Source organism: Taudactylus pleione, unplaced genomic scaffold (genome assembly GCF_031769625.1).
Source record: "Taudactylus pleione unplaced genomic scaffold, aTauple2 ptg000155l, whole genome shotgun sequence".
Classification (NCBI taxonomy): domain Eukaryota; kingdom Metazoa; phylum Chordata; class Amphibia; order Anura; family Myobatrachidae; genus Taudactylus; species Taudactylus pleione.
The window spans coordinates 6,848,862-6,875,954 of NW_028284557.1; the positions used below are offsets into that span (position 1 = coordinate 6,848,862).

Sequence of the window (27,093 nt, forward strand, 5' to 3'; positions counted from 1 at the left end):
GGAAGGTGCTTGAAAACGGGGAGTGGAGATCCGAACGCAGGCGTGCTTAAAGGTCAAAACGGGCGTTTTATGGGTGTGCATAATTAAAACAGGGGGCGTATTTTTTTTAAAAAACGACCGCAAGTTTTATTCGCTCGTTCAGACCTAGAGGCGTAAACAGACCGCAAAGAGCGAACGGTTGATTTGAATAGCCACCCCTATTTTCTGGACGAGCGAGCGCTAATTGCGTCCGGCTCTGAATCAGGCCCATATTCCTGATATCTGCAAAACTCAGGTTCATCTGTCTGACTGTCAGGTGGTGAAGCATCACTCCAGAAAAAGCATTTCCTCTGCTCCAGATTATAACGGCATTATGCTTTACACTCCAGCTGTCTTTTGGCATTGCACACGGTGATCTGAAGCTTGTGTCCAACTGCATGGTGCTCATGATGAAGGTGCTTGAATAGCACCGAAACGGCTGATGTCGGACATTACTGCATCACAGGACCTGGGACTTAGCCATTCTTGGATGAGTACATTTGGCTGACAGTATTTATGCGCATGTTGCTGCTTTTTACCCAGTTGTCCTATGCCTTTATCTGGATATGCACTTTACTATGGATGCACTGATGTCGTTTTTGCACTTTATATGGATTAAGTCAATTTGCATTAATTATATGGATGTGCTGGCTCTTTTTTCTATAATATAAAATAATATAATAAAATAAGATTTAATGATAGCAAACCAATAGATAAACATAGAGAAAAATGAAATACAGCACTGTGTGCATGCAATACATACAGTGAAAAAAAATATTGCTTCAGGAATGCTTAAACTATAAATTTAATATTATATGAAGAAATATATGTACATACATTTGAAAAATAAACAATGTAAGCATAAAAATCAGCACATATAAATAAATCAGCTATCCTAATAGAGAACACTGCTGGCGAAAACAACTAATGCAATAGTATAAAATCCAATATAAAGGAAACAAAGTATCCGAACCCTTTATAGCAGCAGTAACAGCTTAATTCAAGTCCAGGCAGATAATGTCCCATGCTAGAGCTTGTGCTGTACCAAATCAGCAGGAGAAAATGCAACAGTGTGCAAAAGAGACATTGTATATTTGGCTAGGATATACTGTATAATATATCATATGGTAGATTGAGTCTCTCAAGCATTGAGGGGACAAGTGCCTGGAGGTTCCTAAAATAACACAAGCTCCCGACAATGGTAAAGTGTGTATCTTAAAGATTTAATATAGCTGTAGAGAACCTTAATGTCTTTAGAGGTCTGAATAGGTCAATTGGATACTGGTGTCCGATGCCTTGGGATAAGGAGAGATTCAAGTGCTATACCGGGGCAGCCACGTCTGGCCACTCTTGATTAAATGGTAACTGTAAACTCCAATCCCTGAGGAGTATATATGCCGTGTCTGTGATATGAGTAATCCTCCATGAGTAGTGCCCACTGTAAGGTGGTAACCGACTAGGGCAGAGTGTTTCTGTCTGTGATAATAGATATACAGCAATGGAACTACCAGATGAATACAGGTAATCACTGCCAATATCTGGCGGCCAAGATGTGACTGAGGAGCTGAAAATAATAGTGTGGATAATTGGCAGTGTCTGATAAAGCTGCACACTATAGGAGAATTGCTGCTGCCTATAGATAAACAGCTCAGGTGTAGCTAAAAGGCTGGTAGTGGCTGCATGAACAGCATGCAGAGGTCCGGAGTGTCTCTAAGACCACCGAGGTGCTGTTCCTTTGTAACTGATGCAGCAGATGAGGGACAAGGGGCCACACATGGGAAGGGTAGTTCAGAGGCACAAATGGGTAGGGAGGCATCTGAGGTATACATGGGTGGGGGGTCAGTAGCACACATGGGTAGAGGGGCATCAAAGGCACACATGGGTAAGGGAGGGTCAGAGGCACAGAGGTCAGAGATAGGGGGAGGTTAGCAACACACATGAGACAGAGGTCATCATAATTATGTGAGCCCTGAACATAGTACAGTGCAGCTTGCGCTCATGGGGGCAATAATACAGTGTGGCTGCCTCCTGCAGCGCAGTTTGTTCCTGACGCATTGCTGTTGCTTTTGGGCGGCATCTGGCTGGCTGCCTGGGGTCCTGACAGGCTCCTGTCAGGACCCTGAGCAGCCAGCCGGATTTCCCAAGATGGCCACAGTCCACCAGAAACAGCAGCACTGCAATCGGGGACAAGTTGCGCTGCAGACGATGGCCAAACTATTATTTCCCCCAGCGCAAGCTGCACTGTACTATACAGCAAATATCAATTTAAAATGAAAACTTTTTAGGCATTTCCATAACGCTGTTCTGGATCATATTCCACATTAACTGCTGGAACGGCGTTCGAGAGCGTTCCAGCTGAACTATAGCCCTGAATGTAATATTATTTTACATAAGTATCATGCAATTGGTGTGATTTCCTGCAGGTGGTGCAGTATTCTAAGTGTAGTACTAATGAACAGTGCTTATGGGACACGGTTTTAAATTATTATTATTATTATTATCATTTATTTACAGTGCATCCGGAAAGTATTCACAATGTTTCACTTTTTCCACATTTTGTTACATTACAGCCTTATTCCAAAATGGAATAAATTCATTTTTGTGCTCAAAATTCTACACACAATACCCCATAATGACAATGTGTAAAAAGTTTTTTTTTGAGATTTTTGCAAATTTAATTAAAAAAAAACCACTAAGAAATCACATGTACATAAGTATTCACGGCCTTTGCCATGAAGCTCAAAATTGAGCTCAGGTGCATCCTGTTTCCACTGATCATCCTTGAGATGTTCCTACAGCTTAATTGGGGTCCACCTCTGGTAAATTCAGTTGATTGGACACGATTTTGAACGCATACACCTGCCTATATAAGGTCTCACACTTGACAGTGCATGTCCAAGGAATTGTCTGTAGACCTCCGAGACAGGATTGTCTCAAGAAACAAATCTGGGGAAGGGTACAGAAAAATATCTGCTACTTTGAAGGGCCCAATGAGCACAGTGGCCTCCATCATCCATAAATGGAAGACGTTCGGAACCATCAGGACTCTTCCTAGAGTTGGCCGGCTGTCTAAACTGTGCGATCAGGGGAGAAGGGTCCTAGTCAGGGAGGTGACCAAGAACCCGATGGTCACTCTGTCAGAGCTACAGCATTCCTCTGTGGAGAGAGAACCTTCCAGAAGGACAACCATCTCTTCAGCGATCCACCAATCAGACCTGTATGGTAGAGTGGCCAGACGGAAGCCACTCCTTAGTAAAAAGCAGCCCGCCTGGAGTTTGCCAAAATGCACCTGAAGGACTCTCAGACCATGAGAGACAAAGATTGAACTCTTTGGCGTGAGTGCCAGGTGTTATGTTTGGAGGAAACCAGGCACCGCTCATAACCAGGCCAATACCATCCCTACAGTGAAGCATGGTGGTGGCAGCATCATGCTGTGGGGATGTTTTTCAGCGGCAGGAACTGGGAGACTAGTCAAGATAGAGGGAAAAATGAATGCAGCAATGTACAGAGACATCCTAGATGAAAACCTGCTCCAGAGCGCTCTTGACCTTAGACTGGGGCGACGGTTCATCTTTCAGCAGGACAACTACCCGGCACACAACCAAGATATCAAAGGAGTGGCTTCAGGACAACTCTGTGAATGTCCTTGAGTGGCCCAGCCAGAGCCCAGACTTGAATCCAATTGAACAACTCTGGAGAGATATGAAAATGACTGTGCACCGACACTTCCATTCCAACCTGATGGAGCTTGAGAGGTGCTGCAAAGAGGAATGGGAGAAACTGCCCAAATATAGATGTGCCAAGCTTGTGGCATCATATTCAAAAAGACTTGAGGCTGTAATTGCTGCCAAAGGTGCATCAACAAAGTATTGAGCAAAGGTTGTGAATACTTATGTACATGTGATTTCTTAGTTTTTTTTTATTAAATTTGCAAGAATCTCAAAAAACCTTTTTACACGTTGTCATTGTGGGGTATTGTGTGTAGAATTTTGAGGACAAAAATGAATTTATTCCATTTTGGAATAAGGCTGTAACATAACAAAATGTGGAAAAAGTGAAGCATTGTGAATACTTTCTGGATGCACTGTATATGGCGCCACAAGTGTTCTGCAGCGCCTTGCAAAGTACATAAACAAATAAGTAACCAGCGACTTACGATACAATACAATGCAGGACATGGACATGTATAATAAACATTGCTATATTAGCGACCTTTACACCCACATAAGCAGCCAAGTGTTAGTTGCCCTAGTGGGGATTAAGGGCCCGATTCAGAGCCGCTCGTTCGCTCCGAGCGATGTTTGCCCAACTGCGCATGTGTACGGATCGTTATACGCATGCGCGAACCAGTCAGTGCGGTCGAAATTCATGTGCTCGCAAAATAGCGAATGCCTGATAATTTGAGTGACAGGAGTAGGCGTATGTGGGTGGTAACGGGGGAAGGTGGTTGAAAACGGGGAGTGGAGATCCGAACGCAGGCGTGCTTAAAGGTAAAAGCGGGCGTTTTACGGGTGTGCATAATTAAAACAGCAGCGTCATTGACCACGTCACTGGGTTATTTTATAGCCAGAACTGCTCGCAAAATTGTGGTAGCAAAAACCAACCCCAAGAATAGCGAGCAGTTCATACCCTGGTCGATGTACTCGATTAATCTAATAAATAGCGGACATGACATAGGATGCGAGCGGCCAGGGGGCATATTTTTTCAAAAAACAACCGCAAGTTTTGTTCGCTCGTTCAGACCTAGAGGCGTGAACAGACCGCAAAGAGCGAACGGTTGATTTGAATAGCCACCCCTATTTTCTGGACGAGCGAGCGCTAATTGCGTTCGGCTCTGAATCAGGCCCTAAGAGATAAATGAAAATACAGTAGGGAGCAGCACAAGAAAGCTCGAAAGAGCTTACATTCTAAAAGGAAGGGGCAGACAAACAGGAGTGACACAGATGGGGTAGGAGGGGAGAAAGGAGGATGTAGCAGCAAGTTAGGATGAGAGCTGGAAGGCTTTAATGAAGTAGTGGGTCTCATTTGAATGATTGTAGATAGGTGCAGAGTCTGATGGGGAGAGGGAGGGAGTTCCAAAGGTGGGGAGCAGCACGGGTAAAAGCTTGGAGGAGAGTGGGAAGAAGTAATCAATTGTTATGAAAGGTGGCGTGCATTAAGTGAACAAAGAGGGCGGACAGAAGAGTGAAGGGAGATGAGATCAGAGATGTAAATGGGAGAGGAATGGGTGTAAGTTAGTGTGAGAACCTTGAATTGTATTCTGAAAGGGAAGGGGAGCCAGTGGAGGGCTTGTAGGAGAGGGGAGGCAGATGTAGAGGGCTTTTGGAGAGGAAGATGAGCCGAGCAGCAGCATTGAGCACAGACTGGAGAGGAGAGAGATGGGATTTGGGGAGGCCAGATAGGAGGAGGTTACAGTAGTCCAATCTGGAGATGACCAGTGAATGTATATGAGGGTTTTGGTGGCATCCTGGGTGAGAAAGGGTCTGATCTTGGAAATATTCTTGAGATGGAAACCACAGGACTGTGAGAGGTTCTAAATATGTGGTTTGAAAGAGAGGGAAGAGTCTATGCACTTTGGGACTAGATGAGATACTGTACCTATTGATAGTCTACCATTTGGGGTTCATCTAGACATTGTCTATCTTTTTACGGTAGATCTTTTATACCAAACCCCAATCTTAATGGACATTTCAGAAGCACACCTATGAAGGTATGCATTTTATTAATCAACGTTACTATAATAATTAAGTGATAATGGCGAAACATAGGCTAGCCAAGACTGTATGCAGCATACTATACACTAGGACGCTTAGTATTGTGCATAGAGTATAATTTAGAAACCAGAAACAAAAATTTCTAAAGGACAAATCATTAAAACTTACTATCGCCCCATGACACTAAAGTACGGACAGCGGGCAGACAGCTCACATTATATTCTGCGTACATCCATACAACGTGCCAGGCTGCTGCCTTCTTAACAGTCAGGTCAACTCAACTCACTGAGGAGGAGGAGAGAGAGGAGTCAGCAGCAAACAGCTGAGCAGCTCCCTGCCTGCCTAACACTCTGTCATCATGACTCGTCACACCCTGCCGTCGGATCAGTGAGCTGGGGAATCCACTCTTCAGCCTGCGCGTCTGTTCCCGGCAGCCCTTGCGCTACGGCAGAGCGAGAGACTTGCCAGTCATCCCCGGACCGGAAGCGGAAACTGGCTCTGCGGGCACCGGGTACTACTCAGCATGAAGGAGGCTACGGCAAAACGGCGAGAACCGGTGGATGTAGAGATGAAGGAGGAAGAGCCCGCAGCGGCCACCGGGGAGGGGGGGAAGAAGGAGCTGGACAGCGTCACTCTAGAGGGTATACACACACACACACACACACACCATTGTTCCCTGGATATGTCCCATGTTATTGTGTCTAATTATTACATCCGCTATGTGCTGTCTTCATGCCCAGAGAATAGGGCATACTCAATTCTACGCTCTGTATAAATATATGCTGTCTTAATCTATGTATGTATATGTAATATATAGGTGGCTTGCTATTTCATCCCTTTAATCCGGGGCACATGTGAATTACACAGGTTCTGTGGCTGATAAAAATCAGGACAGAATCAGTGTAATTTATATATGGGTGTACATATAATACAGCATTTAGACAATATAAAAATAAAACAAAGGAAGTTAAAATGAAAATAACAAGGTTCTTTTGTCTAAAACATGTGGACACCCTGTTTTGTAAACATGCCCACTTGTTGGCAGTGAGCTCTCTCTAATCCCTTTAGCTGGGTGCACACTATACGATCATTGCGTGATATATTGTTCTGATAGCATAGTGTGTGTGCCCGATTGCGCGTGGCCGTGGGTTGATCATTGCACGTTCTATCTGCTGTGCAGCACAACAGATGGAACAATGTGATGAACAACGAACGCCATGTTGCTAAAGGCAGCATGGAACGACACAGTGCAGTATGTACAGACGGCACAATGTATCATGCTGTCGCTGGGTACACACACATCGTGTAGTGTGTACCCAGCTTTATTCTGTCAACCATGCTTAAACTAAATATCCTGACTGCTGCATGTTTTTAGATAAATGTAATCATTGCTCCATATGCTTAACTAAATATATACCTGTTGACAGTGTTACCTGATATTATACTAATTAATGAAGTCATGGTATATTCATCGTGTGACTTTAATTGAAGTATCAGAATGGCGCTGTCCATAAACTGCAGGTTCAAATGGGGGTAGTCAGCCCCCTAATAGGTTATACACAAGAAAAAGATGGTTTACCCGCTCTAAATTCCACAATTGGGAATTATTGAATCTATTAGACAATGGGACTAAGTATATAGATGGAACATGTCAATAGATATGCAAATAAAAACATGAATACATATATTGTGCAAATTGGATAAATATACGGCTTGGTTGAAGTAATCAAAATAGAAAATTTAATTGCATCAGTAAAAACACATAATAAACTCAAGTAATATATATAAATAGGCTCTGCTGTGAGATGATCTCGTAAATGGACGCTGCACGTGACAGATGTCCAATAAATATTGTCTAGTCACAGGTACTGATATTCCTTCAATAATCACGTGGGTCAAGTTTGTAAATGTAATCAGTTGTTAAAATAAGCATAAATCAATGCTCAATCTGGATTAATGTCCAGCTGTATATGTATTTACCAGCCTCCAATGGAGCATCACGTCTTGATAGGAATCCAACAGGCAATGTAATCAGTGTTGAATCCATTGGAGAATATTGGGGTGTGCATCTGTAAAAGGGTATATAAGGCCACCATTTTGGTCAAAGGGAATACTGTTACTGAAAAAGGTGTGGGTGATTCCGCATCGAAACGCGTTTGGCTATTCCCCCTCATCGATTGCACCAATGGGACCCTTATCTGACTCTCTTCTGGACCGGCAATTCCTCTAATTCCAGCCATACTCTCCTCCTTGGAACCACGCTGATTACATTGCCTGTTGGATTCCTTAATTAATCAAGATGCAAGATTTGCACAGTGGTTCTGGCATAAAGGCCGCTTTTGATAGGCATAACATGTAATTTTGAAAGAAACAAAGGGAGCAATTATCCTCCAAGTATTGTGCTCTTATGCTACTAATAGTTGTTTGTGGTGTGGAGTATGTGTACAAACATAATTTATTTATTTTGCTATAAGAAGTCGTTTTTTTTTTTCTGTGCTGTAGACATTAAGGAGCATGTGAAACAGATTGAGAAGGCAGTTTCTGGCAAGGAGCCTCGATTTGTTCTACGTGCATTGCGAGCTTTGCCCTCCACGTCCCGTCGTCTTAACCCCAATGTCCTGCATAAAGCCATCAATGGGTTCTTCACCTCCAATCCTACTACCCGTGACATGCTAATCAGCTTCCTGGAGGAGGTAAGAACCTGCCAATAGAAATGTTTTTGTTTAATTCATTGTCAGGCTGCCCAACGTTGCTTCATTTGTATTATGGTTTCTTTGGCAAGATGATGTTCTGTACATAACCACAAACGGTGTCACATGAATGCAGTATGTATGTCTTGGTCAACGAATATTTTCTACTTTCATGTTGACTCTCCAGCTGATGGACACAGAGGGTGATCTGCAGTTCAGGCCACGAACAGGCAAGGCTGCCTCAGCTCCTCTGCTTCCTGAGGTAGAAGCCTACCTGCAGCTACTGCTGGTGATCTACCTGATGAACAGTAAGCGCTACACTGAGGTGAGAGCACCGTTTACTTTAGGACTGCAGAAATATTGGGCTATGGTTACCACAACACCTAAACTTATATAGACTGCATCAGATTTGCTTCATAGTTTTGTAAATACCATTTGCTGTACCACATGCTAAGCTTTTTAATAAGATTATCATGGTTCCTGGATTTTGGGATCACTGATATCTAGGCAATGGGATCTCGAATTTGGATAACTGATACAGGAAGTTCCAAAAATAGGCACTCAAAAGTAAATAAGTGTTGCTGGTCGGTAACAATTATACATCCGCATGATTATAGTGTGCCTCCAATGGCCTCTGTGAGGAGCAATACCAAACTCTGAAAATCTCTGAGGGCTGGGAAAGATGAGTTTTGACATGGTGCTTAAAATTGTGCATACAATATATAAATAAAACTTTTAATTCTTAGACATGCTGGATATAGGTTTCTTGACCACTTCAAATATATAGCACAGAAGTGGGTTTTTTTGGACTTTGCTAACTTGGTGCTCTTATGTCCAGCATTGGTCAGTATAAAACTGCATGTCAGTCATTGATATGTAAAAGATATTTCTTCTAACTTTGACTGGCTAAATAATTTTCCCCATCACCTGTGCATACATATTGGTGGTGTATGTAATTTAATACGTAAAAAATTGAAGAAAAAAAAAAAAATCATTGTATTTGTTTTCACAAATAGACTGTAGGGGGTATATTTACTAAAATGCGGGGTTTTAGAAGTGGAGATGTTGTCGCTGGCAAACAATCAGATTCTAGCTATTATCTTCTATAACAGCAGTTTTCAACCGATTGTAAAGTGTGCCGTGGTGGTCAGAGCCGCTGGGCACATTATACAGTACTGTGACCCGGGCTGCCGCTGAGCTCCTCTGGGAGGTTCAGGCGCGCCAGGGCCGTGACCTGCCTAGGCACGACTGCATGACATCACAGGTCACGCACGCATAATCACTTGCCTGCCTGCCAGTAACTCAGCCAGCTTTGTTCGTCCTGCCAGTGACCCAGCAGTTACCCAGCCAGCTCTTCCTGAGGGCCAGTGACCCAGCCAGCCCATCCTGCTCACGGCCAACCAGTCCTGTGGGGTGAGCCAATCTGCTTCTTTTTCTGTGGAGAGCAATGTGGTGCTTTTTTTTCTGTGGGGGTCAATGTGGTTTTTCTTTGGAGAGCAATGTGGTTTTATTTCTGTGGGGTCAGCAAATGTGATGTTTTATTCCTCTGGAGCCAATGTAGTGTGTTTTGTTCCTGCGGGGGCCAATGTAGTGTGGTTTTGTTCCTGCGGGGGTGTTTTTTCATAGGTGGTGCACGCCGCATCGCCGGATGGTGTGCCTTGGCAATTTTAAAATCTTGTGTAGTGTGCGTCAAGTTGAAAAAGGTTGAAAATCACTGTTCCAGAAGGTGCTAGATAAATGTTAAGTAGACTCTGATTCGTTGCTATGGGCAACATCTCCACTTATAAAAACCTGCACTTTTAGTAAAAATATCCCTTGGTGTAAAAATCTATTTTGAATCATTATAAGCATGCCTTAGATTTCGTAGTTCTTATCTATATAATAAGTGAGAAAGCATGTCTGTCTGTCCTTTTTGTCTTTTATGCACAGCCAGAGTTTTGGACCTAGCTCTACCAAATTTGGCATGGTGGTGTAGTTTGACCAGGATTAGGTTTTTGCCTAGGTTTGAACTTAGTCAGAGTCACTAAAAATGGGGAGACTCTTAAATTACACAGGTTCCAGGGAAATTGGCAGTCTGCCAAAAGCCTGGTGAGAATGCAACAAAAGTATCCATTTCACCTCAGTCTAAGCAAACTTGATGACTCATGCAAGTTCATATTAAAGCCAGAGTCTCTTTTTTTTGCATACAGGGGCATAGAGAGCCGCCCCGATGAAGAGGGCGTGGCCTTATCGCTGAAGGCATGCAAAATTGTTTTTTTATCATTTTCTACAACTCCGCTAAGCGGAGCTGAGAGCCACTAAGCACGGCACAAATCCAGGGGGCGCGTGTGATCAGGCAGAGGAGACTGCAGCAATAAACAGTCTCCCATTGCACTGTGTGCTGGGCTGCTGCCAGGTAAAGGGGTGGGGGTGCAGCGTCGGACCCGCCCCCCACACAGACCCCATTCAGATTATGCCACACAGTGTCCATACATGCCGGCAACTCACCTCATGTCCCTCCAGCAGCCTATTGCCTACCCCTGTGTGCCATCAGCAGCCAGCAGGTGTGGATTTGGGGCCGGGATGCCAGCTAATTACACCTGGCGCACCAGCAGGCAGCAGCAGACATGGTCAGACAGCGCTGGTGCAATTTGAATCTGGTACAAGTCGCAAACCAATTGGAATTCACAGATCGGCAACCAATCAGGGTCAGCCGCTGCTGATTGGCTACCAGTCTGCGAGCTCTGATAGCCTTGCGACCGGCGGTGCTGTCTCTCCATAACTGCCTGCCGGTGCATCAGCTGGTGGACCTGCACCAATCGACATTGCTGACAGCCGGGCCCTCCTCAACGTCCCTGACTGAACCAGCCCACCTTGTGTGTGTGACTGAGTGCAGGGGGAACTGCAAGCCACAGGAGGCAGCTCGGGCACCATAGCAGCCACACCCACTGTAGTTACGCCACTGTTTGCAAGCATGTCAGTGGGGTCCTTTTCAGGATCGATGGAATGGGGTTATAGGCGAGGACAATGTAAACAAATAAAGGCTGCAGGTGTACTTCAGGCTCCCGCCTTCAACCCAGGCAACACTGGGTATCCCAGCTAGTTTTGAATAATTGTGCAGTATTAAAATAAATATAGCAAGCCCGGAAAACTAATTTTTTTTATTTTTTTTTACTGGAGGGAATCATTATAAAAAGGTATAGGGCGCTGCTGAAAAACTGATACTCTAATACCCCTTTTACACCAAAATCCCCGGGTCTGACCCGGGATTGGAACACGTATCAGACCCGGGGCAAACCCCTTTTACACTGCGGTGCTGACCCGGGCTATGCTCGAGTCGGCACCGTTCAACCTTGCCCGGGTCAGAACTGACCCGGCTGCCCGGCAACGGTGAGCAGCGCTTTTCCCCTCCTCCCCCCTCCGCGACCTACTTACCTTATCCTGCAGCGGTCCTGATGCAGGGAGAGCGGGTGGGGTGCGCTGCTTCGTGCCGCTCGGCCAGGCGCTGCTTGCAGTGGCCGCTTGGAGATGTCATCTCCAAGCACCACTGAAGCCGGCCAATCAGGCGGCATGCGGCGCGGCCCGGGTCATCGTGAGCCGGGCCGCGCCGTTTACATTGCAGGGTGACACGGGAATAACCCGCGCTCAACCCTGCAATGGAGCAGGGTCGGATCCCCGGGTCACTGGACCCGGGTTGATCCGTTCACACCGACGAAATTCCCGGGATTATGCGCGTTCACGTGCATCAACCCGAGATATTTCAGTCGGTGTAAAAGGGGTATAAGCAGTTGTAATTAGGAGTTAGTCAGACTCATGGATATAGATAATCAAGCAGTGGTATAAACAGCGCTAGAGACAATGTTAATGGACATTTAATATCACATCAAAAACACACTAAAGTACATAAAAAATACATCTATAATAATAAAACAGCTGACGTGCAAGTTGGCAATAGTGAATATATATATATATACACACACATACACACACACGTTCGTATTTGTAGGTATTGCAGTAGTACAAAGATAGGACACCTGGGTACTAAATAATTGGTAACGTTCTTGTACATCGGTTAGGTCCAGTGGAAAATAATTTTTAAGCAAATTGTAATGTTATTACCGGCTTTAGGCAACGATCATGAGGATCCTAATTAGCAGTGGTTCCAGTCTGCTTGGGAGTCCAACGCAAATACTTGAATCCTTAGCCTCTGGTCCCGGTGTTAAAAGGTGCTGGTGTTTCCAATCTGGATAAGGTCCCAAATAAATAGGGAAATTCCCAATGAAGTAACCCAGTGTCCAAAAGTAGCCACCTAATGCATTTCGCTAGTGCCTTGCAGCTTTATCATATGTACATATTTTTTGTTTGTTTTGATGTGATATTAAATGTCTTTATTGATTTTATTAACATTGTTTCTAGCGCTGTTTATACCATTGCTTTATTTTTACTGTTCTGTCCTAAGAGTGAATATTGTTTTGTTTTTTTCCCCCAACAAACACACGAAAATTGTCTGTGAGAATGTTTTATATATGCAGTAGTGAAACGTTGCCATTTATTATGCAGGCAAATATTTACTCTCTCTAACAATACCACCCACAGGCTCAGAAATTGTCAGACGACTTGATGCAGAAGATTAGCCCTCAGAACCGGAGAGCTCTGGATTTGATAGTGGCAAAGTGTTACTACTACCACTCTCGTATCTATGAATTCCTTAACAAGCTGGATGGAGTCAGAAGGTGAGTGCCTAGAGTGCTTAAGCAATAGACTTGCTCAGTATCAATTCTATCAACAGCACACCAGCCTTTTTTTTTTTTAATATAAGTTACTGCGGTGTACAATAATTGTAATCACACCTTCTAGTGATTATATGTCTGACCATAAATCTTTTGCCAGCATAGAAGTGAATCATTGCTTATGGAGTGCATATTGTGCATGCTCAGCAATATAATGTTTATTTCTTCTTCCTCCACTAGGGGGCACAAGGATGACACTGGGTATAAGCTGGAGAGGAGAGTGGTCACCAAACAGTTAATTAAAATTACCCACAAACCCAGGCTCTTCTCTATATTCCGCCCCCAGCCACTGGACCTCAGTTTTGAGTTTGGTGCCAAGGCAGGAGCTGGGCACCATTTTTAGGGGGGGGCTGTGTTAGATAGTCCCCATATATGTTTTATTTATTACTTTTATTTTAAACTTTTTTTTTGTTATGAGTCGGCGGTGTAAGGCGTCCTATAGGGCGCCCCACTGCTGCTCCACCACCCTAGCGCCGGGGCCGCAGCACTGACGATTGGGTCAGTGACTTCGGACTCCTCCTACTCCTCACACCAGAGCCGCAGCCGGCGCTTCCCGGGGACAAGTTAAGGTGGCGCCCTGCACAGGGAACCAGAGGTGGCGGCCTAGTGGGGGCTCCTGGTCATCCGCTTCGCCCACTAGCCCACCAGGAAATTATTGTGCAGTGGGAGGCTGCTTACTAGCAGCCACAGGCATTAATCCTGGGGGTCTGGCCAGGCGGGGGGAGGTTGGCGCTCCCTGTTAGCCCTTCTTCCAACCCTGGGGCTCGCTCTTTCAGAGACAGCAAGCCCCAGGCAGGATCCTCCCCTTGAACGGCCATTTTCTTAAGCCTGCCTCTGCAGGCAAGTGTAGAGAAGATGGTCTCCTGTCTCCTCTATAACCTGCTCCCTGAGAACTGGTTATATATACTTAGCTCCTTCCTGCTTATAAAAGCTGGTTTGAGTAATTTTGCCCACATATTCAGCACTGAGTGGTCTGTGTGTATGTGAGTATTTTTTTCACTGTGCCTGTGCGATTGCTGTTATCTCTGGTCACTGGGGGACATCCCTGACAGTTGGTGAGTACAGCTGTCAGTATATTTACATTTGTACTATTAGACCATTTTTACTACCTTCCTTATCCCTTTGCATTGGGAGTGTGGAGATTTCTGTGATAATAACAATGTCCAGAAATAAAACTCCCAAGGATGTGGGTACTGCAGTGATGCACACCTGTTGTCGTCATGTTTCCTCAGGATAACGATGGCCTTTGTGTCTGTTGCTTTATGGCCCTCAACAGACTCTCTGCCGCGGACTCCAGTCAGGAACCGGATTGGGCATTTAGATTAACGCAGGTAATGTCGCAGTTTGTAGACTGGATGGCAACTCCAGTGCCCCCTGTCGCTGTGTCGCAGCTTCCCATGGCAGAGCCACCCTGGATTCAGACTTTTCTACAGTCAGTCCAGGGGTTAGCTCAGGTGTCCACGTCCTTTCAGCAGATGCTAGATAAGGATAGGGTTTCCAGACGCAGACCTGCTGCACGCGAAATCTCTACTCCTTTATCTGGGGGAGGTTCAGACTCAGAAGTGTCTTCAGTCGGCGAATCCATTACCTCTGAGGTTGAGATGTCTTCCATCCCAGAGGAGGCTATGTCTCCTGTAGACGTAGAGGCTCTTATCAGAGCAGTTAAGTCTATTCTAGTGGAGGAATCAGAGCAGCCTCCCAGATCCAAGGCACCTGTTTTTAAGAAACAAAAGAAATCAGTTACAGAATTTCCGTCCTCAGCTAGAAGACCTCCTAGCAGAGGCGTGAACTCTCCCTAGTAGGCACTTTCAAGTTTCCAAGCGCATTGCTACCTTTTACCCTCTCCCAGCAGCGGATAGGGCTAAGTGGAATCTCCTCCTCGCGTGGATGCCCATATTGCTCGTCTTATTAGGTCATCCCTCCTTTCTATCCCTACTGCATCTCTTATAGAACCTAAGGGTAGGAAGCTGGAAAATGTCTTAAAATCCATTTATGTCAATGCAGGTGCTCTGGCTCGTCCTGCCCTTGCATCAGCTTGGGTGGCTAAAGCGATCGGCCACTGGGCAGACGCTTTGGAGGATGGATTCACTTTGGGCAAGCACAGAGGTGACCTGGTGTCCTTGGTTGCGCATCTTAGAGAGACGGCTTCTTATTTCTCCGAAGCGGCCATAGATTCAGGTATTTTTACTTCTAAGGTATTGGCTTCTGCAATTGCAGCCAGAATAGCACTCTGACTGCACACCTGGAAAGCAGACACAGAATCCAAGAAGGCCTTCCCTATTGGGGAATCGTTCTGTAAGGTCTGGAGTTGGATAAGATAGTGACCACGCACAGCACCTCCTTCAGGGACACCCGGTAAAAGTACAGTCGGATAATGCAACCACGGTCGCTTACATCAACCACCAAGGCGGCACTATCAGTCATGCAGGAAGTCAGCTGATTTCTTTGTTGGGTGGAGCATTATCTTCCAGCACTGTCCGCAGTCTTCATCCCAGGAGTTCAGAACTGGGAAGAGGACTTCCTAAGTCGTCAGGACGTTAATGCAGGCAAGTGGATGCTGCATCCAGACGTTTTCCAACTGTTAGTCCGACGTTTGGGTCGGACATAGACATGATGGCATCTCGTCACAATCATCAGCTACTGAGATACTGCTCCCGCACCATGGATCCAGAAGCTCTTCTGGTAGATGCCCTGGCGGTTCCTTGGACCTTTCCCTCTGATTTACATTTTCTCTCCGATCTCAATGATTTTGTGGGTTCTCCGCAAGTTCAAACTGGAGTTAGGCTCTTTGATATTGGTGGCGCTGGATTGCCTTTGGCGCGTGTGGTACGCAGATCTGTTGGACCTCTCCATAGACTAACCACTGCGTCTTTCTCTGTGGCCAGATCTTCTGTCTCAGGGTCCATGTTTCCAATCGGAGCTGACCCATCTTGCTTTGACGGGGTGGCTTTTGAGACATCCATCCTAAGAGCGAATGGATTCTCCAGGAGGGTTGTTTGGACCATGCTGCTAGCTCAGAAACCTTCCTCGGCACATATCTATCACCGGTTTGGCTTACCTATTTTTCTTTGTGTACGACTTGGGGTTTTAATCCCCGGTCTTTCCACCTTTCTAGGATCATTTCCTATCTGCAGACAGGTCTGGATTAGGGCTTTCGTCTTTGAAGGTCCAGGTTTCGGCATTGCCTGTTCTCTTCCAAAGGCAGATAGCACTGCTCCCGGACGTGCAAACTTTTTTCCAGAGAGTTCTCCATGTTCAGCCACCGTTTGTGGCTCCTTTGGGACCTGTCTCTGGTTCACAGAGCCCTCCAGTCGGCTCTTTTTGAGCCATTACAGATGGCTGATTTGCGCAGGCTCACATGGAAAACTGTTTTCTTCTAGCTATTTCGTCGACCCAGAGGGTGTCTGATTTGAGCGCCCTATCATGTTGCTCCCTGTTCCTTATTTTCCTTTCCAACAGGGCTGTGCTGTGGACTTGCCTGGGCAACATTCTCAAGGTGGTTCCCGCTTCCACATTACTCAGGAAATTGTGGTACCTGTTTTCCAGACTACGGATTCTTCTCGGCCAGAGGCTTCCTTGGATGTGGTAAGGGCTCTCTGACTTATACAAAATGACCAGAGATATTCGTAAGTCAGATTCTCTGTTCATCTTATATGACAATCATAAGAGGGGCTGGCCGGCTACTAAACAGACCTTGGCCTGCTGGCTCCGCTTCACCATTCGCCAGGCTTACTCCTTGGCGAACCTTCCTACCTCTGCCGTGGTGACGGCTCATTCAACCCAGTCAGTGAGGACTTCTTGGGCAGCGCGCTATGGGGCTTCTGCAGAACAGCTTTGTAAAGCTACCATGTGGTCGTCTGGTCATACTTTCATCCGTTTTTACGCCTTCGATACTTTTGCATCCTCGGATGCCGTCTTTGTGCTTTCTGTGCTCACTGTAGATCAGGAGTGTCCCCGACCATAGGAGATAGCTTTGGGACATCCTAGTGTCATCCCTGTGCCCCCTAGTGGAGGAAGAAGAAAAGGAGACTTATGTTGCTTACCTGTTAAGTCTCTTTCTTCAACTCCATAGGGGGCACAGGGCGCCCACCCAGTCGAACGTGATTGCCGGGGTGTGTTCCTAGATGACCTGTCCGGCTGTACTTTACATGGTTGTATGGTTCTGTGTGTGCGCCGACCTTCCTTCTCCTGTGCCTCGCTCCTGCCGTGGGCTTGCAAATTAAACTGAGGTCCTGTGGCTGGGGGAGGGGTATAGTGGAAAGGAGTCTGGGCTTGTGGGTAATTTTAGTTAACTGTTTGGTGCCCAGACTCTCCTCTCTAGGCTATACCCAGTGTCATCCCTGTGCCCCCTACGGAGTCGAAGAAAGAGACTTAACATATAAGCAACATGTCTCATTTTTTACAGTATTCTGTTTTAAAATATTATACAGCTTCCTGCATGCGAGATTACGCACGGCTACCCTCAGGCATGATGCTGATGGACAGGCAACGCTACTGAACTTGCTGCTCAGAAACTACTTACAGTTCAACCTTTATGACCAGGCCGAAAAACTGGTGTCCAAGTCTGTGTTCCCAGAGCAAGCAAACAACAATGAGTGGGCCCGGTATTTGTATTATACAGGTGAGGAGTAGATGGCTGTTTGTCTGGTTTCTTCATAATAGGCAGGATGAGAGATATATGCATTTATACTATATATCATTGAAAAGGAATAGGATAAGTCCCAAAATTGTGTAAAAAACAAAAAATGTATCTCTGGGTAACTTGGATAATGGAGTTTAGTGAAGTAGGTCTGTATAATTTAGAATAATAGAGTAGTAATGAGATTGAACCAGATTGGGTCTGCAGTGAAGTGTATACATTTTAATGGGACATAGTTAAATAGGTAATTTCCGAATGTGCGGACTCCAACTTGTTTGTTTACATGGATGTTAACAACCACTTGTCAGCGTGCACTTTTGGGTTCCTGCACTTAATTTACAAGTCTGTAAGAAGTGCTAACATTCTCTCCATACTTGTGTCATTATTCTAGTGATGAATTGTCCACTTTTCTAATAACTTCTCATTGTTCTTTAATTATATATATCATGTTGCCTTGCACTGTGTTTTTGGTCGCTATACATGCTTATGGTTTGTAAATAAGCTACAGCAACGCTCCCCTCTGCCCTATTTCAGTTCATAGGTGTATATATTGCATGTGTTGTCTTACACAATCTCTTCCTTCAGGCCGGATTAAAGCCATTCAGTTGGAATATTCTGAAGCCAGAAGGACCTTGACTAATGCCCTGAGAAAGGCTCCCCAGCACACAGCCGTTGGTTTCAAACAGACAGTGAGTCCTAGATTATCCTGCACATGTGTTGTACAGTCATATAGAGATTTCATGTATAGTTCCTGCTTGTCTCATTATAAACTTACTAAGTGAAAGAATGTCTGACCTTGTCCTTATGTTTCCTCAGGTCCACAAGCTTCTGATTGTGGTGGAACTGTTATTAGGAGAAATCCCAGACCGTCTTCAATTCCGACAGCACTCACTGAAGAGGTCTCTTATGCCTTATTTCTTGCTCACTCAAGGTGAATATTTCCCTCTCTTGCCTTTTATTACATCTAACACCTTCATATGCTTTTTTTAGGGTTTATGAAAAAATTGTCCATTGTTTCTTGTCGATGCTTCCAGTGTATGTAGGTGAAAATTAAATAAAATTTGAGTGCTTTTGTAATCCATACGCATACCTGTTGGTGCCCCCTAGGTTTGCTAGGAGTTAGATGTAGTATTTTGGGGCAGCACAGATGGTGTAATGGTTAGCATTACTGCCTCACAGCAATGAGATCATGGGTTCAATTCCCACTAGAGCCCTAACTGTGTGTAGTTTGTATATTCTCCCTGTGCTTGCGTGGGTTTCCTCCGGGTACTCCGGTTTCCTCCCACACTCCAAAAATATACTGGTAGGCTAATTTGCTCTCAACACAAATTAACCCTAGTGTGTATGTGTATGTGAGCATGTGATAAGGAATATAGATTGTAAGCTCCACTGGGGCAGGGACTGATGTGAATGGACAAATATCCTCTGTAAAGCGCTGCAGAATGTGTGCGCTATATAAATAACTAGTAGTAATAATAATAATAACTTATGGTTTGTAAAATCTGGCTTTAAAATTAACTTTATGGGCCAAATGTTATGAGGTGAGAGTTTAGAAAATGTGAGCGTTTAGCAGTAAACTCTCACCTTGGTTGAGGTTTATCTTCAATATGGGAAAACATCTGGATGAGAGTTTAAGTCATGAGTTTTCATATTCTCACACTCTATTACATTGGCCGAGTTTAAAAAGTGTGAGAGATTACTGCTAAACTCTAACATTTTCTAAACTCTCACCCTATTACATTTGGCCCTATATGTTGGTGAGTACTCCTTCTTACTATGAGTACTACTACCATAAGTAGGAGAATAAAGTTGTGATAACATTTTCTAGCCAGCAGGCATCCCAGAAAGTTATTCAGAGCCTTTAAAAAATACTTATTATCCTATAACTTCCATTACTCTTTACAGCACCCTAAAAACTGCTTCTCTTTCTCAGCTGTACGCACGGGCAATTTATCCAAATTCAATCAGGTGCTAGATCAGTTCTGCGAGAAGTTCCAGACAGACGGAACCTACACACTCATCATCCGCCTGAGACATAATGTCATTAAGACAGGTAAATTAATGGATTACTGTAGGAACAGACCCTGTTAACCCTTGTTTTAGAATAAGAAAGTCTAGCTTTTCAAATAGTGGATTCAAATGTAATCTTGGAATGCAGCACTGTTTGTAGATGTTTGCAAACATTGGAAGTATTGTTATCTGTATATTACCACCAACAATGTATCGGAAACCGATCTGTAGAACTGGAAAACCTGTATGTATAAATTGTATGGAATTTGGAATAAATTAACCCCTGTTCCTCTTCTAATGTCAGCATGTCATGTTGCTATAATTAAATTACCACAACAATATTCAAGCTCTACTTACAGATATACCACATAATGTTTCACCATCAAAGCTGTCGCTGTAGACAACACAGGATTTGTTCTGCCGTCACATCATATCAGCATTGTATGTGTGGCCTCTTTACCCACCTTGTTATCTGATTCTGTTCCTTCTTTCCCTGCTCTAGGTGTGCGCATGATCAGTTTATCATACTCTCGGATCTCGCTGCCAGATATTGCTCAGAAATTACAGCTGGACAGTCCTGAGGATGCTGAGTTCATAGTTGCTAAAGTAAGTGTGGGAGAAGAAGTAAGCATGTCAACTGTAGACATGTAGTCCCGGAGAACATTTACCCAGAGCACCTTACTTTTCCAGACAATGTACAAATTAGTGATGCTAAGCTACAGTCTCAGTTGTTGTTCCTGTCGATGTACAAAAATGGCAGTGATGTAAAACTTAGATTTGTTTGTGTAGCTTATGACTCACGATGGCCTGAAAAATCACACACATCACAACTAATTTTCATGACGCAAGCTCCTGCGAATTTCCTTGGTTGTAAACGGCCATTTGCTATGATCAAGGCAATGTAGCGTATAAATTCTGCAGTGCACAACCTGGGAATGAGTGCATGAATGAGTGGCAAAATCACCCTGAACTCCCAAAAATGGCAAATAAGATGGCAGAACAGTATTCACGGCTGTTGGTGGCTATAAGCAAAGTATTGCATGTACTTAAGGTGTGATGGTTAATTTTTTGTTACATTTTTAAAAATGGTGAAAAATACATGATAGCCAGCAAGTGGGGGAGCGATAAAAAAAAATGTGATTTTGCTCCGAAAATTGTCGGGGAGTTTGGGATGGAATTCAAAAAACTGCTGCAATTATTTTTACCTGCGGCTAAATTCCCGGGACATCGCGCTGAATTGAATTGGCCATATGGATAGTGATGTACATATAATATGCATGTTACAGTCTTCCCATCAAACATGAGCATGACAGCTGATCTAAATGTGCTGCCGTGCATGCACAGAATGACTTTCTCCTGCTGCGACATGGTGCAGGTGATAGGGGCAGCATCCATCTCATGTTGTTACGTTGTGTACGAAACCTGGCAGAGAAGTGTTGTTTTCAATTGATTATTGGAATGTTTTTTTTACATTTAACAATGTTGTCATATCTGCCATGTTCTCCACTTCATAATTCCTCTTATTGCTTGTCATTTTTTTTTAATTTCAGGCAATCCGAGATGGAGTAATTGAGGCCAGTATTAACCACGAGAAGGGTTACGTCCAGTCTAAGGAGATGACTGATATCTACTCTACAAGAGAGCCCCAGCTGGCCTTCCATCAGCGTATTTCTTTCTGCCTAGATATACACAACATGTCCGTTAAGGTAAGGTCACAGGGAGGAGGTGCGTGGGGAAATGGTCAAAATCTCCAGTGCCAAACTGATTCGCAATGACCGCTTCCTCAAGTTACTATGAAATGGCTACACTGAAGAGATAAAAACACTTTAATGTGTCTTGTAGCGTTGATCTCAATGCTTCATTCTAAACGTATGTAATGAAAATGATAGAACAATCACTATAAATACGTTTCCAATTTCTCTTTAAACTTGTATTTGCACATGACATATAATTGTAATAAAATTACAGCAGATATTTCTTTATTTTAAGTATTTGGGAATTTTAACTGCTAAAATGGTCAATGAGAATTAATTTTTGGGAAAGAGTTACTATAAAAGGTATTATATGTTTTGATGGGAAAAATGCCATATAAGCCATTCTACCTTCTTTTTTTTTTTTTTATTTTAATATAGGCTATGCGCTTTCCTCCCAAATCCTACAACAAAGACTTGGAGTCTGCAGAGGTGAGAATCCTAGATTGGAAAAAATGACATAGTGTGAGAAAGGGTTTGTGTGTTGTAGATTGGGATCTCATCAGCTGGATCATTACTTAAAGCTGTTGTCCGATGCTAAATGATATACTGTACTATATTCCCATTACAGATTTGTCCTAGTGTAGGAGATTGTACTAGACGAGGCTGCTTGTGACCTTTGAACCAGCCTGCAGGGCTGATTTCAGAAATGCGCTGGCTAACTTTGCATTCTATACAAGCCTTCCGTTATAACCTATAATTACGATGTTTATCTGTGCTCAATGCACAGTTTAGTGAGTAGCGTGTTCTCTCTATACTATGTTCTACTACCCAAATAGCTATGATAGTTTATACAGGAGCACTGTCTTAAATCTTCTCGGATAGATGTTTAAGGAAAAATGACTTCTGAAAGGACAGATGCTGCTGTCATTTCATACAGTGTCCGGTTCCTTTCTCCTGTATGTTTCCTGCTGTTTGTGCACAGACTGTGAAAAACAGCCGTTGTATAAATGAACCCCTGAAGAAGGACAACACCTTTAACATGTTTCTCCCCACCCCAGTAGACAGTACATTAAGAAACCTTATGTTTGCCCAGTGAAGTCTTATAAAGTTATTTTGCTGAATTTTCAAAATGCTTTTTTGTTCTGAACTGCCCCATTGTCTTTCCCCACAGGAGAGGCGCGAGAGGGAGCAGCAGGATTTAGAATTTGCTAAAGAAATGGCTGAAGATGATGATGATGGATTCCCATGACCCTTACTTTAGTTATGCTTCACATTTATGTTCTGTTTATATCAGGGTTTTATTCGGTTTTGGTTTCATACCTACATGTGCAACTACTCCCTCCCTTCCCCCATAACCATTTTATAAACAGCCAGAAGTGCATGTCTGTTCAGTGGGGAATTGGTAGGTTTCTCATTTACACTGTGACGGAACAAAGCCACCAGTTCCTCCATTATAATGTATTTATGGACTCACCCTGACTACAATCCACTATTGGGCCTAGGAACTTTGGGTTTATCTTCCTCACCTTAGCCCTTCAGCTAGTCTACACTTAATGTCATTCTTTGTGTTCAGTTCATCTACACAAGGAAAGACATGGACCATTTTACAAGCTCTGCCAATCAATTTAATATCCCAACTTCTACTATTATATTGATAAAATGAGGTGTGATCTTAAATGACCAGGCATCATTAACTTATAAACAGGATCTTGTACATCTTATTTTTTATTTTAATGAACAGGACTGTAACATGATGATACTCATCAAGTTTTTGTTTTGCTCTTTAGTATTTCATTAAAGGCTGTTTCTAACCAAATTGGTTTCAGCTGTTATTTGTTTTTGCCCTGAAATTACTTGGTTACATTCAGCAGCCTTATGTTTGTTTTAGTTTTTTTCTCATGTGTAGGACATAGGGCATTTTTATCTATGGCACAGCTTCACGACGTAAAAGATTGGGGTAGTTGAGAGAGACAGGACAAGAAGGCAAAAATGCATAAAAAAAATGGATGAGTACAGAAGACTTGGTGAAAGCTGAGGAGACAATGGAGAGAAAAACGTACATGCAGGAGGCAAGGGGCAGGAGACATAAGGTGGAGGCATTCATGAGCTTAAAGTGGGAAGAGGAGACAAATGGGTCAAAAGGATAGAGAGGACTTGGGAGTGGGCAAAAAGCAAGCTGAGATGGGGATAAGCTGACACGCATAGGAGAACATCATGTAACCACCTAAAGAGGAGCTGAACTTTCAATAGAAGAAACTGGGGACAGGGTAGGTAGCTTGTGTGAGATGCATGTTTATTAGTGGTGGAGGACAACAACTAGTCTCTACTGTACTGCATAACTATCTGCAAAAATTTAACACAGGTGATACCTAAACGAGTACCTGATCTGCAATTTTGTTGTTATTAAGTATTATATATACCAACCATTTGTATACTTAAGTGCACCAGGGATTTGGTATTTCAATGCGACCTGATATGTAACCTTAAAGCTACTACAGTATGTACAGACACAAACTTTTGTTATGTGTACCAAATTGTACTCTTATACTTTGTTCCCTTATATGTTCAAGGTGGCATTAGGAGTGATATTGACTTTCAGGAGACCCAATTACACAATATAACTAACATAAACATTTCTCACATAATTATTGACAATCTAAAATCTGAGCAATTAGGATTGTACATTTATTCAAGAATATGTTTCACCCTATTTTGCATTGTCAAACATTATCTTGACATTTGAACTGATTTTATATCGGTAACTACATTTAACACTTATTTTATAAGATATTACGTAATGCTTATTGTGCAGTGTTGTTTGATACTAGCTCTCGGGATATTAGTTTTTTAACCTATACTTTGTAATATAAGTTAAAGATATGTTTTAATACTTATGACTTAAAAGCGTGCCCCAGCAATAGTCTACTTCTCTTTTCTCAATACAGTTAGGTACACACTGCAATAATCAGGCTGATCAACCAATTCTTGACTGGTTGGCCCGATTATTGCACAGTGTATACACAGCACTCGAAGCAGACAGTCGTTCACAACCCATCAGATCAGCTCACGGTATTTGGAGTGCTGCACAATGTTCGTTGGTCCTGACAAGCCAATTTTATGCAGCGTGTACATGCGTCATTTGACAAACTGCATATATAAACGATAATTGTGTAGTGTGTATACAGTACATCAGATGTTCTCTCGGTCATTTGAGCGGCCCAAAAAAAAAAAAAGAAAATTGTGGATCCTTTCTCTTTCAGGTATGTAGCTAGCTTACAGCCAGGCCTTGCATGCCACATTTGAAGGATCTTGGGTGCAAGAGATCAGTGCTTTCCAGAAAAGAACTAAACTCTTCTTGTCCAGTTCATCCTGAGTTATTTGCAAGTTACCAAAGGATCTAGACCACCATACATCTACAAAGAGTGTCTGTCAGCTTGGTCTGGTAACCACTGTGAACATTGTAGCGGAGTGTGGTTATGATACAGTGGGCATTACTATTAGACTCTTAAGGAGAGTTTTTAGAAATGGAGATGTTGCCTATAGCAACCAATCAGATTCTACTTAGCATTTAAATAGCACCTTCTAGAAGATAATAGCGCGCCCACCCACTGCTCCCCTGGCACAGCTGCCAGGCACTGTACCACTATGGAAGCAGCAGCCGTGACCGGCTACTGCTCTTTCCCCGCGCAGCCAGCGGCACTCCTCCACAGGAGCGGCTACCCTCCCTGCTCTGTCCCCGGCCCCTCCTTCCGACCACAACTCCGCCTCTGCACCCCCTGTGTCCCGATCACTGCTGGACACCATGATCGGGCATTGTACTGCATATAACAATCACACAGATAATAAAGGTATATTATAAGGGCCCTTACATTAAGGCTGAATCGGAAAAAAAAATGTATTCTCCATAGAGAATTCCGGGGGGGGGGGGGCATGGTATTTAAGGGGCTACACCTCAAAAGCTACTTGAGGCACAGTGCTGTACGGGTAGAACTGTCTCTGTGCTACATGCCAAATTTCAGGGCAAAAACATAAAAACGGAGTATTTGGGAGTAAGCTAAAGTTCCAACTGTAAGGTTTTTCTGACACACTTAATTAGGACCACTTTTCTGTTGTTCTCTATGGGGGATTTTTGGGAAGGCATAACTCAGGGTAGGGGGCAAATTTAGACTTGGGGTTTGTTTTATTAGGTAGCTCTTATTCCAGGGTATGTGCTTTTGGGGTTTAGGTAATTGAGAAAGTCAAAATTTTTAAACTATAACCTCACAATTGCGCCATTATAGAGAGAGGACGCTTCAACTTGCGGCGCAGCCTCAGTAGGTGCCTTCAGCAGTTGTGCTCACTGTGGCTTAACTTGGGTGCACCAAGATGGCTGGCCAGTGGGGGGTTGCGGGCATTGGCAGCGGCAGTGTGGTTGGCAGTGAGGGCTGTGGGACCCGGTGGCGATGCGGGTGGCGGCAGACAGATGCAGCATGCACGGATCTGCGAGATCTGTGATGCCTGCATCTGTGTGTGATAAAAATAAACACAGATGCATGGACGGATCAGTGAGTTCTGTCTGTGCTGCTGTGTTTAAAAAAAGTGTGTTAAAAATTTTAAAAAATGCCTTCCCAAATGAACAACCGGCACCAGGCTTGGCAGACCGAGTCCTGGTGGTGCTAAATACAGGGGACAAATGACGTAGGGGGTCCCCCATATTTAGCTCAACCAGCACTGGGCTCTGAGCCAGTCCTGGAAATACAGGGGAAAAAATGCATAGGGTCTCCTTATATTATCCAGAACAGGCACCAGAATTTTTCTAGCGGAAGGGATATTGCCACAGCCAGGGAGCCCTTTCACCGGGTCCCCCATCCGAAGCATCAACCCTGACCGCTAGTCAGCCCAGGCCGGGGAGCCCAATATAGGGGTCCCTCTCTCCAGGGCACCGCAGGCCCAGGCTGATAGCCCGGGGCTATCCCTGGCACCCTGGCCGGTGGGTGCCGGGTTAATTGTGAATAATGTGGTGCATTTGTTGATAGTAACAATATTGTCTTTTGCTGTGGAACTGCAGGACCCAGCAAGCCTCCTCCGCATGCTGGTACTTGTAGAATGAAAAATAGTAATAACTAATTCAGGCACGTCTGAATAGTGTATAAACACTATAGATAATCGATATGATGTACATGAATTCAAATAGCTCGTAAAAAGCAGCTCCTGAGAGGTATATTCTGATTCCCCTCAAATATCAACATATAAAAACCCTAAATCTCATTAAAATAATATGTAGTAACTCTAAATAGACCAATATGGAAGATAACACTGGGGAACAAAAAAATATATTTTTTTTATCTTGCCAAGGATTTAAGATCGGTTTGAGCGTACTCGCAGGTCCTATTTTCGCATTAAATCTTCGCTATAGCTGAACAGTTTTCAAATTAATGAAAAATTATAAATTTCAATTATTTTCTCCATTTGAAGTACCTTACTAGTCTAGATTGCTTTACTTAACATAATCGACTTAGTTTTGCTTTTTTAACAACTACCCTCTTTCAACAATAACAAGAATTTGTTTTATTTGTGATT

The 27,093-nt window shown here is 43.8% G+C and overlaps 1 protein-coding gene across 1 annotated transcript; it reads left to right on the top strand.

Annotated features, from left to right (window-relative positions):
- The first annotated feature begins 6,066 nt into the window (after nt 1-6,066).
- PSMD3 (proteasome 26S subunit, non-ATPase 3) lies at nt 6,067-23,350 on the top strand. Its single transcript, XM_088474634.1, has 12 exons — nt 6,067-6,373; nt 8,235-8,425; nt 8,610-8,747; nt 12,998-13,134; nt 17,622-17,812; nt 18,416-18,519; nt 18,647-18,761; nt 19,764-19,883; nt 20,343-20,446; nt 21,391-21,546; nt 21,973-22,023; nt 22,706-23,350. Exons 1-12 carry the CDS (start codon nt 6,256-6,258, stop codon nt 22,781-22,783), a joined length of 1,503 nt encoding a protein of 500 aa, XP_088330760.1. The 5' UTR covers nt 6,067-6,255; the 3' UTR covers nt 22,784-23,350.
- Nucleotides 23,351-27,093: the final 3,743 nt, after the last annotated feature.

Coding starts and splice junctions, on each gene's coding strand:
- PSMD3 (XM_088474634.1), top strand. CDS start 6,256: ATGAAGGAGGCTACGGCAAAACGGCGAGAACCGGTGGATGTAGAGATG. Junction 18,520..18,646: donor CCGTTGGTTTCAAACAGACA/GTGAGTCCTAGA, acceptor ATGTTTCCTCAG/GTCCACAAGCTTCTGATTGT. Junction 18,762..19,763: donor TTATTTCTTGCTCACTCAAG/GTGAATATTTCC, acceptor TCTCTTTCTCAG/CTGTACGCACGGGCAATTTA.